This window comes from Belonocnema kinseyi, chromosome 9, assembly GCF_010883055.1.
Source record: "Belonocnema kinseyi isolate 2016_QV_RU_SX_M_011 chromosome 9, B_treatae_v1, whole genome shotgun sequence".
NCBI lineage: Eukaryota > Metazoa > Arthropoda > Insecta > Hymenoptera > Cynipidae > Belonocnema > Belonocnema kinseyi.
The window spans coordinates 44,541,003-44,557,307 of record NC_046665.1 but is presented as its reverse complement, the minus strand read 5'-3'; the positions used below and the strand labels follow the sequence as shown (position 1 = coordinate 44,557,307).

The 16,305-nt window shown below is 30.1% G+C and overlaps 1 protein-coding gene across 1 annotated transcript in view; it reads right to left on the bottom strand.

Annotated features, from left to right (window-relative positions):
• Positions 1-11,784: 11,784 nt before the first annotated feature.
• The window catches only part of LOC117179872, a 247,333-nt gene continuing 242,812 nt past the window's right edge, over positions 11,785-16,305 (bottom strand). The window contains exon 5 of the mRNA XM_033372043.1: positions 11,785-12,993. Within this exon, the coding sequence (XP_033227934.1) occupies positions 12,826-12,993 (168 nt within the window). The 3' untranslated portion in view covers positions 11,785-12,825. The remainder of the gene's footprint in view (positions 12,994-16,305) is intronic.

Here is a 16,305-nt window from a genome sequence, read left to right as displayed (position 1 = left end):
CCTGAAAAATTATTCTAAAACCTCAAAAAAGTGATTTTTCCCGATTCATTTTACATGAGAAACTTCAAGTAAAAACCGCCAGCTGTTAAAATAAAAAAATAAAAGAATAAAAAATTAGGGAATTTCTTTTTTCGGATTTGGAATAAAATGGGGGAGATCATTGCCCTCTAGCATGCAAACAAATTTTGCCATGCATTTTGGGACCACCCTAATATGTAAATTTCTTTTAAGATATATGTATTAAACATACAAGACACAAGAAACCTTTCGGAGTTTCATGGATTCAAAAATAAATGAGTGTTAGTAAAATTCACCTAAAGACATTTTTCCATGCATTTGGTGCGGGGTTGTTTTTATATTCCTAGCCTTTTCAAGAAAACTGCTAAACCTTTTCCGTGTTAGCCAACTTTATTATTTCATACTTTATTATCATGAAGTTTTTCACAAAATGCACTCAACAAGGCAGCTACAGTATCAAAAAGACTAAAAATCTAAAAAGTAAATATATATGCAATTGAATTGACATCAATAAAAAATTTGAAAAATTATATTGATAATAAATGATCTCTAACTGTTAACAAATATTTATCCTGCATTTTTTATAACCTGTGAAAAGGAACTAGAAATCGAAAAAATATTATGTCGTTATTTATAATATTGGAAAAAAATATTGCCAAAGCGAGATAAAGTTTCCATTGGAGAAGAAAATAATTAATTGAACTTTTCATGAAGTTTCTCTTTTTACAATTTACATAGCAAGTCGCTTTGAAAATTGAATCTAAAATTTTGCGGCATTTTCTCTCCAATGTTGATTATGTGGAACAGTACTCACAATATAAAATTACAACAATTACGTTTTTTTGCAATCCTAGCAGCAAATGTGGAAAATGTACTTGCATTTAATTCAGTTGAAAGCACAAACACCAACATTAGTTTCAGTTTGTTTCAGGTGTGTGTAATGGATACAGGTGTAGATTTGTACCTCTGGATATTAAAATTGTCTTATTTCCATTATTTTAAATGTAAAATCTATTTTGTAACCACTTCTCAAATATCTTTTCTCTGAAATATTATAGTTTCAAATTTCTTAAAATAAATACAAATCTCTCATAATTTCAGTGACATACCATATTACGAATGTCCGAAACGCAAAGCTCGATAATCGTTGAAACCCTCTTTAGATTCATGAATTTGAAAAAGAATGTTGATGTCCCAGTGGAGCAGGATTCGGAACGTTCAAAATAATTCAAATAATTCTGGCTTATTGCATCCTATTGCTAGCTGTTCGTGTAAATCGGGAATTTCAATGGAAGCCTTTGTATGCAAAGTATCCCGAATTCGCCGCTTCGCGGTTATGCAAATTCACCCTTCACATACCCTCACTCCACCCCAACCAGATTTATGTTTTCGGTATTGCGTGCCTTGAATTACTGATTTATTTTTACACCAAAAAAAGTAAATTGAAAATATTTTTAATTTACTTTTAATTTCGCGATTGAAAGAACCAAAGAACGGGAAGAACGAACAACATAAAACAGAAAACTCCATTAATGTTGAAATCAATTTTAATTGCAGCTTTTATTAAATGCTTATAAAGTAGGGCGGAGTGAAAATGTTGGAATTAATCAAATCATTTAAGCTGAGCGAAAAATAAAGTTGTTTGTGAATCTAAAATTTGGTTTATTTAAGTTAGGAACTAGCACTTAATTGTTTAGCATAATTTGAATAATTTTGAATGGAAATTTGATTCGTTTTAATTAGAAATTGATTGTTCTACTAAATAATGCATGTGTTACGAAATTAATATTTGCATAGTTTCATGATTAAAGGAGAAATTTTAATAATCTTTCTAACAAAGAATTAAAATACTAATTACTCCATTTGCGGTGTCAATATTTATAGTTGCAAATGAGAAATTTGCAACAGATGCAAGGTTTCAATTCAGCGTATTTGAATAAAATCTAATTCCTTTAGAGTAATTTGTGTAACTAACTCTTTATTTTTTAACAACAAAAGTTTTAAACTTGAAATAGACAGACAATTTAGACATTTTAAAATTAAATTTTGAAATTAAGATTTCTTAAATGGGACTTACATTCATAATTTGTTTTCAATTTTACACCTTGAAAAGCTTTAATATATTAAGTCTTCACTCTTTACACATTTCGAAGATTTCTATCATTTTACATGTTACTAAATTATAAAAATGTAATGCAAAAAAATATAAATTTTACATTGTTGAGTCAAAAATGATTTAACTCAGTAATCGAGCTTGTCAAAATTGAAATTTTTCGTTTTTTTATCTCACATATTACAGAATTAACATTTAGAATAATTTTACTTGAGAGTTTACATTTATGAATACTTCAAAGTGTCTTCTCACAGAAAAAAACTGAAGTTAAATTTTTTTGCATGTAAAATTTCCTGCTGTTAAAGTTAACATGCTATTTGGCGAAAGTTTATCCTACGATGGAATAAAAGCTGTCGTCTGCCACGGTATCCTTAGCAGCAATCGAAAAACGGCAAAGTGTCCGTGAATTCGAGCTATAAATCGGGGCACCAGATTTAATATTACACAGAAGAAACAAAAGTTAGAATTTTTTGCAGGCAAGAGAATAATTGTTAGTAGAATAATTCTGATCTCGTCTACTACGTCACGATGAAGTCAGCAAATTTCGGTAACGTATGTAGAATCAGCAAACAGAAAATACGAGAAAAAACTTGTTCTTACTGATATATCTCCTCCAAAATAAATTTAATTATTGCAAACGAATTATAACTTTTTTAATACCTTTCAGCAAAAAGCGCAAAAAGCAACTGATCAACAGACATATGGGAATCCCCCGCTTATAAGGCGAAAAATTATTCAAGCACGGTTAAAAATTGGAAATTATCTTTGATTCATGTAAAATTTGTCCGGAAAGGTTAATTTTTGTTGTGGTGAATCTTTCACCCGGAATCGATGTAAACTTTATCTTTCGTTTTTTCTGTGCTAGGGTTAGGCGGATAGGGCTAGGGTGAGAAAATCCCTATAATGGAAGCTTTTCTTTTAGTCCGATATTCAATTGAGACATAAAATAAACTTTGCTATCATTTTTTAGAACAAAAAACAATAAAAGAACTTCCGAAAAATTTTTTTACACTTTTTTTTATTTATGCCTCCGAAGTTTATATACAAAGTTTCAGACTAAATTATAATTGTAAAAGCCTTTTGAGATATTGAAAATGAAATTTTGTAGGACTGTCGAGAGTCTAAATTTCTGAATGTATACAGGTTCCTTTGACACAGAGGGTGAGAAATATGCCCAGAATCTGAAGCCTTCTGAACGAGCAACTTTCGACAATTGACGAAAGTTTCATGAAACTAGTCTACTATTCTCTCGCAGCATACCTCTCATTGTAAAACTTGGTCGTTTGTTCTCTGGAGCCTAGTGGAGAAAACGAGTGATGCCTAATTATGGCATTCCGTTGAAACTCAAGCATCGACTGTCGCTAGTAGTTCCTGTCTTTCTGTCTATTTTGTACTTCTCTTCAAATAATAGATCATTAAAAAAAGAAATTTAAAAAAGATCGGCAATGCCCTTACTTTATTATTCAATTTACAATTAATTCATATAGAATTCACTTACCTCAGTCTTATAATTATTTCAATTTATCAACAATCATGTAATAACATTCAACATTGCCTGCGTAAATTTACATTTATTTGGCATAAAATGTGACAGTGGATACATAGATTAAATATAGATACAAAACGAATTGACTGTAGACAGGACTGTAGTGAAAATGCATAGATGCTTCTTCACTAACGCATTTGTCTCTCATTTCTGAAATCACAATATTAAGATTCAGACTCTGTCAAATTGATTTATCTCAAAAAATCTTATTCGAAAACTTTTTCAATATGCAGTTATTAAATTTCATTTTTGAAAATAAAATTCCAGAGTTTGATTCTTAATGTCATTTCCTCCACACATTTTACGCATTCATTTCGATTCACAGTGATTATCATTTTCAGAACATTTCCCAATTTTCGAGAATGAAGAACTTAATAAAACGCAATTAAAATATACCACTATTGATTTTTTTAAAGTTAGAAATACTTTCCAGAAAAACGCAGGTTATTGCTGTATTAAATAATTTTATTTAAAATCAGTTTATAACTTCCTTCTCGAATAGGATGAAATTCTTGGCTTATCGTGAAGCCTATTTCTTAAATTAAATTACACGCATGGCATAGTTCATTACATACTTATCAACTATTTACAGATTTGATTTTGAAGGATCGAGAATTGCCCTTTGATTTTTTATTTTATACAAATAGGAATAAAAGAACCTCGCTGGAAATAAAATATACTTTTCACAGCATGGCAATTAATTTTTAGGTCTTTTGGCAGTAAAGTAACTTTAAATTCTACTTACAGCAATTTAATTCTATTTAATACATCGCTCAGTAATTTCGATTTTTGCCCTTTCTTTTTCAAAATAACAACGAAATATTAACTAATTTACGAAGAATTTTAAAACAACATTATAATTCATCCATCTCCATACAAAAACCCGAAATTCAAAAAATCTAAACAGGAACCTCGACGCAAAGATCTTGAAAATATTCATCATTTTTATATATTATTTATATTATATACTTTATAATATTGCTATATGTATAATATTTCTATCGGCTATGCATTATATAATTATAATGTCGAATGTAATGTGAACTTTTTTACGATTAATATTAAGGATCACAGCCATAGCTTTGAATACGAATCTCTCGTTCGTATTTTAAGACCAGTGTAATTATAACGTTTAGTTTTATCATAAATTCAGTACTTGCTAATCAACTACGCACATACATTATATTGAATTTCAAAATCGGAAGTCGCTTTTTTATATCAAGGAAAATATCAAGTCCAACGAACATGTAATGAAAAACTAAAAATGCCTTTATTCTAAAGGATAACTTACAGGACATTTTAAATACTTAAGTCTAATCTAAGTAAATTTATGGATTAATAAAATTCAATTATAAAAAAAATTCGAATTCATATATTTTAATCATTTGGCTTTTTTAATTTTATATTTCACAACTACCGTAGTTAAATTACAAAGATACCCATCGTATCGAGCGTTCGTAATTCGATTTCGAATCAGCATTGAAATCCCGAGTCGTCGACCTTTGCCCTTTACAAAAAATAAAGCTTCAAACTAAGAGTGGCAATGATTCGACCTTTAGTTTTATGTGATTCGAATCAAATCCGTTAATGCATTCTTGAGCCGCTCGACTACAAATGCAATACAGAGAGACAACATCGATTCTACTGCTCTAAAATTTACTGTACGATTTCTATTTTCTACGTATTTCAAGGACTGAATTACATCGCTTCTCTCTCATCTCAGTCTATTAAACAAAACAATTAGAAATAATTTTCTTCAAGAGTTTTGATTTTCAATATTTTATTATTTAAGTGTACTTTTTCATTTGTTTTTTTAGGGTATTTTTTACAAATTCAATATAATTTCGCAAATGTCAATAGAAAAAGGAGGGTGGTTCTGTTTTCTTTAGAGTTGAGCTTATCTTGTGCCTAACTCAATATCTAGAGGCCAATACAGAAAATAAGTGTACTTAAAAAAATATAGTGTCACTTTGTCCAATTATTTTCATAAATAATATTTTGTGTTTGACAAAAAATCGTAATTTTTCAACTTTATTGATTTTTAATTTTTGTATACATTTGATCCTTAATTCAAAGCGTAATTTAAAAGCTCTCAGCAGTTTTCCAATTTTAATAATACATTGTTTCGAGCATTGTTTAGAATCTTTTATTTTAAAGCCTTTATTGGGGGTTCGGATTAAATAAACGGTTATAGAATTATTATCTACCAGAGCATATTTTGCATGAAATAATTTTATAATCAATTACCTGATTCGGGAACTCACTGAAAAAATTCTAAATTAATTGTATTCAAAACAAAGGTTGATATCATATTGTAATTATTTTTTATTATGCTTTTTAGATAACTAACTGACTGGAGATCGAAAAGCGAGTAATCATGAAAAATACTAGAGACCCGCGTGCAGCTGACGTAGATTATGACTTTTTGCATCGGTGGGTCAAGCTACGGCTAAGTAGTTAGGAGGGACCGTGATATCGGACGTTACTTCACTTAAATCACCCTAGGAGGCTAGACTATTCCAAAATTGTGGACGCGACTCATTCTACTATTTTTAAATTTATTTTTTGGTTAAACTATTCAAGAATACTAAAAATTTTATTTTTAAAAAACAGAGGCTGCTCTAAAATCTATGGCAGTGCTCTAATCTGACAAAATTACAATAAAATAGTTGTTGAAAAATATTTTCTATGAAAAATATTTATGCAAAGATTCTTGAAATTAAAGTCTCAAATGCAACAGACCATTTTTTTCAATTAAGATTATTTTGTATGAAAATACAGCGAGGTGAAACGAAGCGGAGATATTTTGAAAGCAGTTGAGCGCAACTAATTAGCATCCCATAATTTACGAAAATAGTGTTTAATTTATTCGTATCGTTTGGTTAATCTGCTTCTCATGACACAAGAAGCAGAGGTAAAATATAAATTATATAGACGAACGATAAACGTTATTAGGAATAAATATAAATCGTGAAATGAAAAACTTAAATATATGCTTGGCCTGCATAGCAAACAAATTCTGCAACTTTGTCAATAAAATTTTAACAATCTCTGGGTTTTAGGGTCTAATAAAAACGCCCAAGTATTTTAGAGACAACTATAATTCTGGGTTTCTCGGGCGCGATCACGTTTTTCCTTCTATGGCCAGTTTCTACTGGAATGTTAACGATTCTATGGTCCGAAGAGCGTCGTAAAAGACAAAAATACAGTTAGTGGCTTGGTAATGAACATAAGAATCCAAAGTGCAATAAAACAATCAACAATTCTAAATATTTTTTGCAGAAGAAACAAATACTGAACAATTTGGAGCTGATCGAAAAATGACGGCAGTGAATGGTTTACTTTGTACAGTTGGAAAATAGAACATTGTTCATTTGTACAATTGAAAAGTAGCACATTGATCATTCTAAGAGTCAAATAATAACAATCGATTGTTCCTTTTGTACAATTAAAAAATGTTCCAATATTCCATAAAATTTAGGAAATCTGATCTCATCTCGTCTCACAAAAGTGTACTTCTCAAAAGATCATATATTTCAATTAACTCTCTTGCTAATACCAAAATTGAAATTTGTCAATAAACACATGTAATAAACGTTTCCATGAAATATTGATGCAGACCTCACTACTTATTAGGATACACAAAAAAACATAGTATTCAGAGTAAAATGCGTTTTTATGCTAAATTATAAAATTCTTTTATCAATAATTTAGAACATTTAAAAATTATTTAAAATGCTTTGGGTTATATATTTATGCTATAATCCTTTAATTATTGTTATCGGAAAATCGAAAACTAGTACTGAATTACTATCCGTATAAATCGTGAAACAATAAATAGGTACCTACTATATATGATATAATTCTGAGAATGTACAATAAAATCACTGAGCAAAACATTTTGGAAAATTTAATAGATTATCAAGAAATTGAAAAAATTCTCAAGTACCTTTTTTTATAAAGACAGACTGAATTGTTGGGCGTTGTTGCAAAACTGTCGAAATTTTCAAATTAATATATAGAATTTCTGAAAATAAAAACAAGAATCCCACGACCAGACTTAAACAACGACCATAAAATGGTCCTATTGCAATTAAAAAAAAAAGATTTTCTTTCTATAACAAAATCTTCAGACAAAAATAAAAAAGAAGAAAGAAAAATGAGAAGAGTTCTTTTATTGCGATTTGATAATAACAAAAATAAAAAATAAGAAAGAAAAAAAATAAGTAAGGGGATTTGGTTGGTCGTCTTATGATTTTTCTTTCCTCTTTTTTATTTTTGTCTGAAAATTTTTTTTTAAGAAATAAAATATTTTTTGAATTGCAATAGGAGCATTGTTGTAGTTAAATACGATTTTCAATTTGATTTTATTCGTATTTAAATTTCTTAAATTTTGTCTATGGTCAAAGATCTCTTTTGCTTGGTGTCTTCCAAACATCAGACGGCATTTACGCCAATGACGTATCCACCGAACAATCGAGCGAGGAACGAGATGAGATGAGACGATAGAAATAAGAAGGGAATCAAATTCTCAATTTTTTTATATGCTCCTAGAACAACTGAAATTAGGAAGAGAAGTATTAGGCAAGTATTAAACAGTACAGTATTCGACAGTACATCAATAGTTAATTGTTAATTTATATGGATTTTCACAATTGCACAATGATCCCCCTTCTATAAAAAATTATTGGATCCGATTGGGATTAATTGAAGGTTGAATCTTTCTTAATCGGTGTTAATCTGAACAGAAATTGTATATCGTTTTTAATCATTTTCAATCGGCACAAGCGTTTGAATCGTTCGCAAAAGAGTAAGCACGCCTGCGCATTTGAACGAAATTTGTACACGGAGAAAAGTAGATATTGATAAGCAGATATTAAAAACTTTGATATTTAACCATATTATATAGATATTACGGAATAATGTCTAATATCTTCTATTCAACATAAAAATATTAAAGGGCAATATCTGTTTATATTGAAAGTATAATATGTGTGATATTAATAGTTAATATCTAAGATATTAAAAAAGCTAAATTTTATCGGAGCAAGGTCGCTGACGTGTGGCGTGGCGACAAAAGATTTTAACCCCGCTTTGTCTGTATCTTGAGCTTTCATCGTGTGTATTGTGGTTTTTCGGATATCTATTGCACTATGTTATAATTTGTTTAAATGTTTATGTTATAATTTTCTCAAGAAAATGAGGATTCAGCTACAGGCATTTTTCATATTAGCCTTGAACAGTGTGTTGTCTGTTCCACACCAAAATCGCATAATTATGCAAAAAGACGAATGCTTAAGGATTCGGATTTTAAAAACAGAGGACTACGATATTAACATTCTTTTGCATTTTATAGAAAATGGCATGCTTTACAGGTAATTTTTACACAATTAAAAAATTTTTCTTGAATATCTTAGATTCTGCCCTTTAATATCTTTGATATTGTCAGTTAAAATCTTCTTTTTAATATCTACGGATTCTCTACTCCAGTATCTAGCATTCTGTCCCATAGTTAAATCGCTAAGATATTAACTATTAATAACTAGATAGTCTGTGCTAACATCTATTTTTCTCCGTATACTTTGAAATTTTCGTGATTAAAGGTAACTGCGAAAAGATTATAATATTTGTAAATAAATAATAATCATGCATAATAATTAGGATATACGATTTCGAAATTAAAAGAATATTTACGAAATTCGCATCGGGTTTGAAATGTATCATATTATTTTTCATTGAAACAATTCATTAGGTAAATTATAATAATATTAAGAAAGATATAAACATTTTTTTTGTAAAGGGATTCATAAAATATAGTAAATTTGTATTTTGAAAATAAAAAACCTGAGTTAATCAACAGCACTCTTTAACCTGACTGATTAATAATTACAGTGTAATTTATATTAAGTATGACACGCTATAAATTTTGTACGCTTTCTACATTATAAGTGTTTTGCACTATTTAAATAAATAGTTGATTATAATATAACTCAGAAAAATTATTTTAAAAATTATTGACAAATCTATTAGTGATAGTTTCTCGATCACGAGGAAATTATTTGAAATCTTTAAACACTTTTCTTTTATCGAGATGCAATTTAAAAACAAAAAGTAGATAACCATTTTCAAATAATTCCCGCGTGATCAAAGTGCTGCCACCAACATGGCCATGGCCGATCTGAAAATCACCTCGCGTCCCGATTGATAACGATAGCCGACCTCAATCGTTCTGAATCGGTCCGACCCGATTAAGAAACACCATTGGGAACGATTGGATATCACTTTCAATCGCTCGCAATCGGACCCAATCATTCATTTCTAGAAGGGCTTTCTTTATTTCAATAAATATAAAATTCCCAAGTTAAACAAGCTCAATGGTTCGTTATTATAACTACTCGTATTCATTTGTAAAATCGTTCGTTGAAAAAATTATGAAAATTCTTGAATTTAACTTAAATTAACTTCAAATTATTATTGACTATAAAAATAAAATTTATCAGATTTCAAATTTAATTACAGTTGCAGAAAGCGCTCTCTAAAAATGAAGATTAAAATTAGGCGAAAAAGTTAAGAGACTAAACACTAGACATTGAGAATTTCGAAAAGTTTTCGGACTCAAGCTTTCGCTACATCTCCTCAAAATTTCTTAAAATCCGAGAAGTGCAGGAATTTACATTTTTGAAAAAACTTGTTATTAATTTGAGCTTCTCGCATTGAAAGAAATAGTCTATAACCCTGTAACTCATTTTCCACACATGGATCTGAAATCCCTAATCTTTAGTGGAATCTTAGACCAATTTGATTAATTGTGGTTATTTTACTTAAATCTATATTTACATAATAGGTTTGTAAACATCTTAAGAATTACGATTTCGATTTTTGGCAAAAGAGGAAGGAAAGTTTGATTTCAATTTTTCTATTTTTTTTTATTTTAATGATTATTCACTATTTCAATTTAAAAATAACAGATTTTTATCAAATAAGATTCATATAGCATTTCAAAACTAAAAACGTCTTTAAATCCGATAAGCTTAGAGTGAATGATAATTTTTTTCGTTTTTTAAAGAGATGTATTGTTAGACTTTTCGAAACAAAAATAAAAAAACAAGAGCTTGTTAAAAATATGTTCCGCTTCGTAAGAAGAACGCCTTAAGTCATTCTTTTTTTTTTTTTAATGGAACTCGTTATTTTTTAATGGTGTTCGGGTATAAAAACGAAAACAACTGCGTGTATGAGAGGTTTGTATAGGAGTCACAAAAATTATTAGTAAAATTATAAGTGCTTTTATATTTTGATATTGTTTAAAAAAAAAGTATTTGAAAATTAAATTGCAAAAGGAGAATTTATATTTCAAGCTTTTATTCGGTTACAAACTAATGTAAAAAAATGATACTGCAAGCTTTGTTTAGAAATTGTTGTAGGTCCAAGGCTTTAAATGGGAGGATCCCCGTTAACAATATTTAGTGTCGTTCGCATATTGAAGATTCCATTTCATGGTATATTTTTTTCCATTATGATGAAAAAAATTTTCGTATCACCTAGAACACTATCCTGATTTAAAACAGGTTTTTTTTATAAAAAATAGATAAGCCATTTTAATATTAAAGAGAATCATGTATGATTATGAGTGTTGCTAAATGTTAATAACAGGGTAACTAGAAGAAGAATGAAAAATCCATGGTAGCTAAAAGAGGACGTGAAGTTTGAATGAAATTGATTGAAAAGTGGAAATTCTATATTCATTTTTGAATAAGGAAGCTACCTAACTACGATAAGACTAATCGAGTTTTCCCAGAAACGCCTAATTACAGTTGAGCACTCTAATTCTTCTCATAGTCGAGACACGATGATGAGTTTATTCTCTTTAGCAAAAATAAATATCGCGTAACGTTGCCTAATTCACGAGAGTAGTCTAATAAAGAGGTTCCATAGTAACGCATATTTATAATATGTATAGATAATCTCCTACATTGACACAATGAGCATGCAAAATCATTTAAAGAAATGTACCACTGAGTTTTTCATAAATTCAATTTGCTAATACATCCAATCATATTTCAACTATTTTTTATTTACAAATTTCAAATGCTGTTTAATTTTCATTTTTAAATATAATTCCAGTTTTATCGAGTGGAATAATTCAAATGAGTTCCCTCCGCACACGCTCGAGGGAACATTGTTATACTTTTTACACCATTTTCTCTTTTTTCTAAAGCAATTGGCTTATCACATGTACCATGAGACTCGGAAAGAAGTGACGTACACGAATAGTTATATTTAAGATACAGGAAAAAAGGCGCCCTTGAAAATACTTAAAAACTAGTACTTTGGTAAAGACTCGATCACTTTGTATAACATTATACTTCGCTTATGTATCGTTCGTCGTATCAGCATTACAAGTTGATTATCTGTCAACCTAAGTTCTCTTCATTATCGCAAATTACGATATAATTAATTCGATCTTAATTACTACTAACATGGACGTATCGCTCTTTCGTAGAGTGCCTCATCATTCAGTCCCATTACAGGAATTTATTTAAAAATTTTCTAATGGGAAAGCTTATTTTATTCTCAAACATATTTACAAACGTAGATTTAATATTTTTCAGTTTGAACAACTAGTGAATTTAATGAATATTGACTTGTCTACTGAATAAATTAAAAATGTTAATATTGAGCAAGTTTGTGGACAAGTTTCTCCCATCCTTCTCTAATGAATTCCATTCACTGCCAGATTGAATGAGGAATTTTGCGGTTTAAATTACAAACTCTTCTCCTATGATTTAATTCCCCTTTCAGAGATTTATTTCAATTAAGACCCTTGAAACTCGAAACTAATCCACCCTCTTATTTGCCTCGAGCCTAAAATACTGATCTTTCGAGTCAAAAAATTGCATCTGGATCGAAAAAGAAGTAGACTAAAAAAATATATAAAATTCTCTTCAAAATATTTTAAAAATTTTGCATGAATAGATTTTAATTTTCTTAATTATAAGGTCTAGGTATATGAACAATCGGACCTGAATAAGAGACGAGCTAACAATCGTGATTTTGGTGCTTGGAGGATTGGTGATGTAGACCCCCAGGAGGCACCCTACGTGTAGTGTTCGCAATTCCCACACTCTGAAATTGTGGGAGTGGACGGGCACTAGGTGGGATTTGGATCCTCATAGGCCTTCTCGTAATCGCGTCTCCGAATTACTGCGAAATGTGTCATTTGAAAAGAATTTGTTTTCTTACAACCTCGTTCCAGGGTCCCAGTCATACTGTATCCCATGTTAAAATCGCTGGATGACACGTTCGATGTCAGGTACAACTGAAAAAGAAAACTTTCAATTAAAGCAATGCTTATCGTGTCTTGAAAATCACTCGTTTTTTAAATTCTATTAGAGATAAAGTTTTGCGGAAATAACTTACGTCTGATGGATCCACGTAAAAAATTGCTTAAAAGCATAAAAATTTACGAAATTTAAATTAGACCAAAATCCAAATTAAAAATCCCATTTAACGTCCAATAATCATATTGATGCAAAATCCTGTTATACAAAACAAGAATCCAACGACCAAATTTGGACCACAACGAATAAACGAAAACCAAAAAAAAACCCTATTGTAATCTGAAAAAAAAAACCCAAAAAAAAAGAAACAAAAAAATAAAATTTTCGGAAAAAAATAAAAAAGAGGAAAGAAAAATGAGAAGGCAGCCAACCACATCCAAGCATAAAAGTTAATAAATTTTACAACAAAATTACAGGATATGCATCTATAATGTCTTGCGAAATATCTTCTCGAAAAGCGTGTTGTTTGACAAAAACACTGAGAAACTTTGTTCGGGAAAAATGACTAAATTAGATTACAACCCTGGCGGCTCGAAGGAACCGGATGAAGCCTCTACAAAGTACCTGTAAAGACCCCACTGGGTCTCCATTCGGTTCCTTTTTAAGAAACTCGAAAAAAAGCAAAATCAACTTTTGAATAGTTGAAATTCGGATTCTACGTTAAAATTCCCTATAGAAGATCACGGAATAATCGCAATAGATTTTTTTACAACTGTAAAAACTTTAAAAAAATATAAGACGTATAATGCCTGTTGACTGCTATACTTCAAACAAGCAGTCAACAGGCGTTATATGTCTTATATTTTTAAAAACTTTTTACCGTTGCAAAAACACTATTGTGATTATTCCATGACCTTCTATAGGGAATTTCAACTTAGAATGCGAATTTTAACTATTCAAAAGTTGATTTTGCTTTTTTTTCGTGTTTCTTAAAAAGGAACCGAATGGAGATCCAATGGGGTCTTTACGGGTACTTTGTAGAGGCTCCATTCAGTTCCTTCGGTCCGCCAGGGAATCGAGAGACTGAGGCGATAATTCGTATATTTTAATACCATAATCACAAGCTATGCTATTTTTATCTGAAATTTTCCTATTGATAATACGAATTTTTAGTATTTTTTATAGTAAGATCCTAGATAGGATAAATTAGTAGAGACATAATTAAATTATATTAAAAGAGTAGAAGTAATAAGTACCTAAGGTAAGATAAAAAACTAAATTTGTAAGAGGAATTGCTATTGTTTGTAGGAATATGAATTATACTATGACACTTTCTATTTTTTGTATTATGGAGTATGACAAATTCGGAAGATCGCTCTCGAATACTAGTAAGTGACTTACTAAGCGAGCCTAGCGTTGGACCGAGTGCAGCCGATGTCAGCCGACCAACGCTCTACTGAAATTCCTGAAATTTATCAATCACTCAATTTGGTTTGATGCAAAGATCCTTATTACAATAAATTAGAATAATTCGAAAAGTTACAAATGAAAAACAAATTTTCCACAGAGAGCAAAAAATTATTTTTAAACCTCGATATTGGCATATTTTATTACGTAAAGTTATAGTGCTTAGAATTTTAAAAAGGCCATCACTGTGATCAATTAATGAATAATTTAATGGAAATCAATTTGAGTCCGCTTCTTGGTGTACGAAACGAAAAACGTCATTCGACGAATAATCTACGAGTTCATAACTTCTTAAATACTTTTTAAGATTTGAAATAGCCTTGTCTAAATGCATTGTTCATTATTTTGACAGCTTTGCTAATTGCGCGTTATGGTCATTGAAGTTTAGTTGGTGCGTTTTTCGCACTGCATAAAATTGAACACGCTGAGGGCCAAAAAATAATACCAAATACATGGGACTAAACTTTATTTTATAATAACTTGGAAAATTATTATTTTTCACGATAAGTGTATTAAGATATTATTTATATTTTTCAAAAACTATCGAATTCAATAATAAAATTCATATTTTTTGTTGTAACTGTAAAAAATAACGTTTTCCCAACTTATTAACTAAATTAAGTTTTATCCTCTGGGATTTGCATTATTGGTGGGCCCTCATTGTACAGATATCTTGCCAGCTGACGTAACAACTTGAAATACTTAATATTATAAAACTTAGCGCATATATAACTGGAGGGAACCAGGCAATGTCAGAGTTATTAGCAAAATAAAAGAGATAGACTATGAGTTAGCGGGATAAGCTACCTCTCTTGCGCAGCAATCCGATTGGCTGTTTACCGCTTCGCTCTAAATGAAGGTTAGATAGTCTACATGTATGCGCAAGTAAAGATCTATTTATGGAGCAAAATTGAAAAGACCAATCACGTTGCTGTACGAGAAAGATAGCATATCCCCCAGCCCCAGTTAGTGGTGGCAGAACGCAGATATCTCTGGCATGCGCAGTAATTATTCCGGTGTATTTTTAAATTATGTAAGGCCATGTGTCAATTTAAAAATACACAAGAATCACTACTGCGCATGCTAGAGATATCCGCGCTTGCTCAGAATATAAACATTTTAACATTATTATTATTTATAATAAGTTCAATTCCATTTATTAAAAAAAAATACTTATATACTTATATATAAATTTTTACTTTATTCTCGTACTGTTTGTTTTGCAATTATTTAAATGGAAGTAACAAAACTTCGATTTGAACTTCTCGCCAACAAAATAGACAAATTTATATTTATAACTCGAGCATTAAAACTTTTTTGGCAATAAATGATGTCTTGAAAAATATAATAAACATTCTAAACATGCATGCGTTAGACAGAGAGATTTGATAAACTAGATAAGTGGGCCAGTATCCCACCCCTGGTAATTTCAATGATGCTCATACCACCAAACTTAGTTTTACAAAGTGGAATCCGCATACCTTCAACTTATCTAAGATCAGGGCATGCTTGACATCAGCTGTCAACATTTCAAAACAGAAACATCTGACTTTTCGCACCCCTCCTAGTCGGTATTTCGTACCCTACATACTAGCAACGATATTTTACCTAGATGCGGCAAGGGTCTAGTTAGGCCACATGTCACGAGAGCGGCGCAATAAACTCAGCTTTGTTCGAGCGGGAACTTGACATTTTTCAATTATTATGGATTATTTATTTGTTCTCTAGCAAAAAAAAATAAAAAGTTTTATTTTAATATTGTATTACTAAAGAGGATAATTCGAATATTTACGTGAACATTCCGGACTATTCAAAGAATCCTTTTTATGCAAAAAAATTCAATTTATTTTCATATTTCTATTTAAAAGATAGAAAACTAAAAA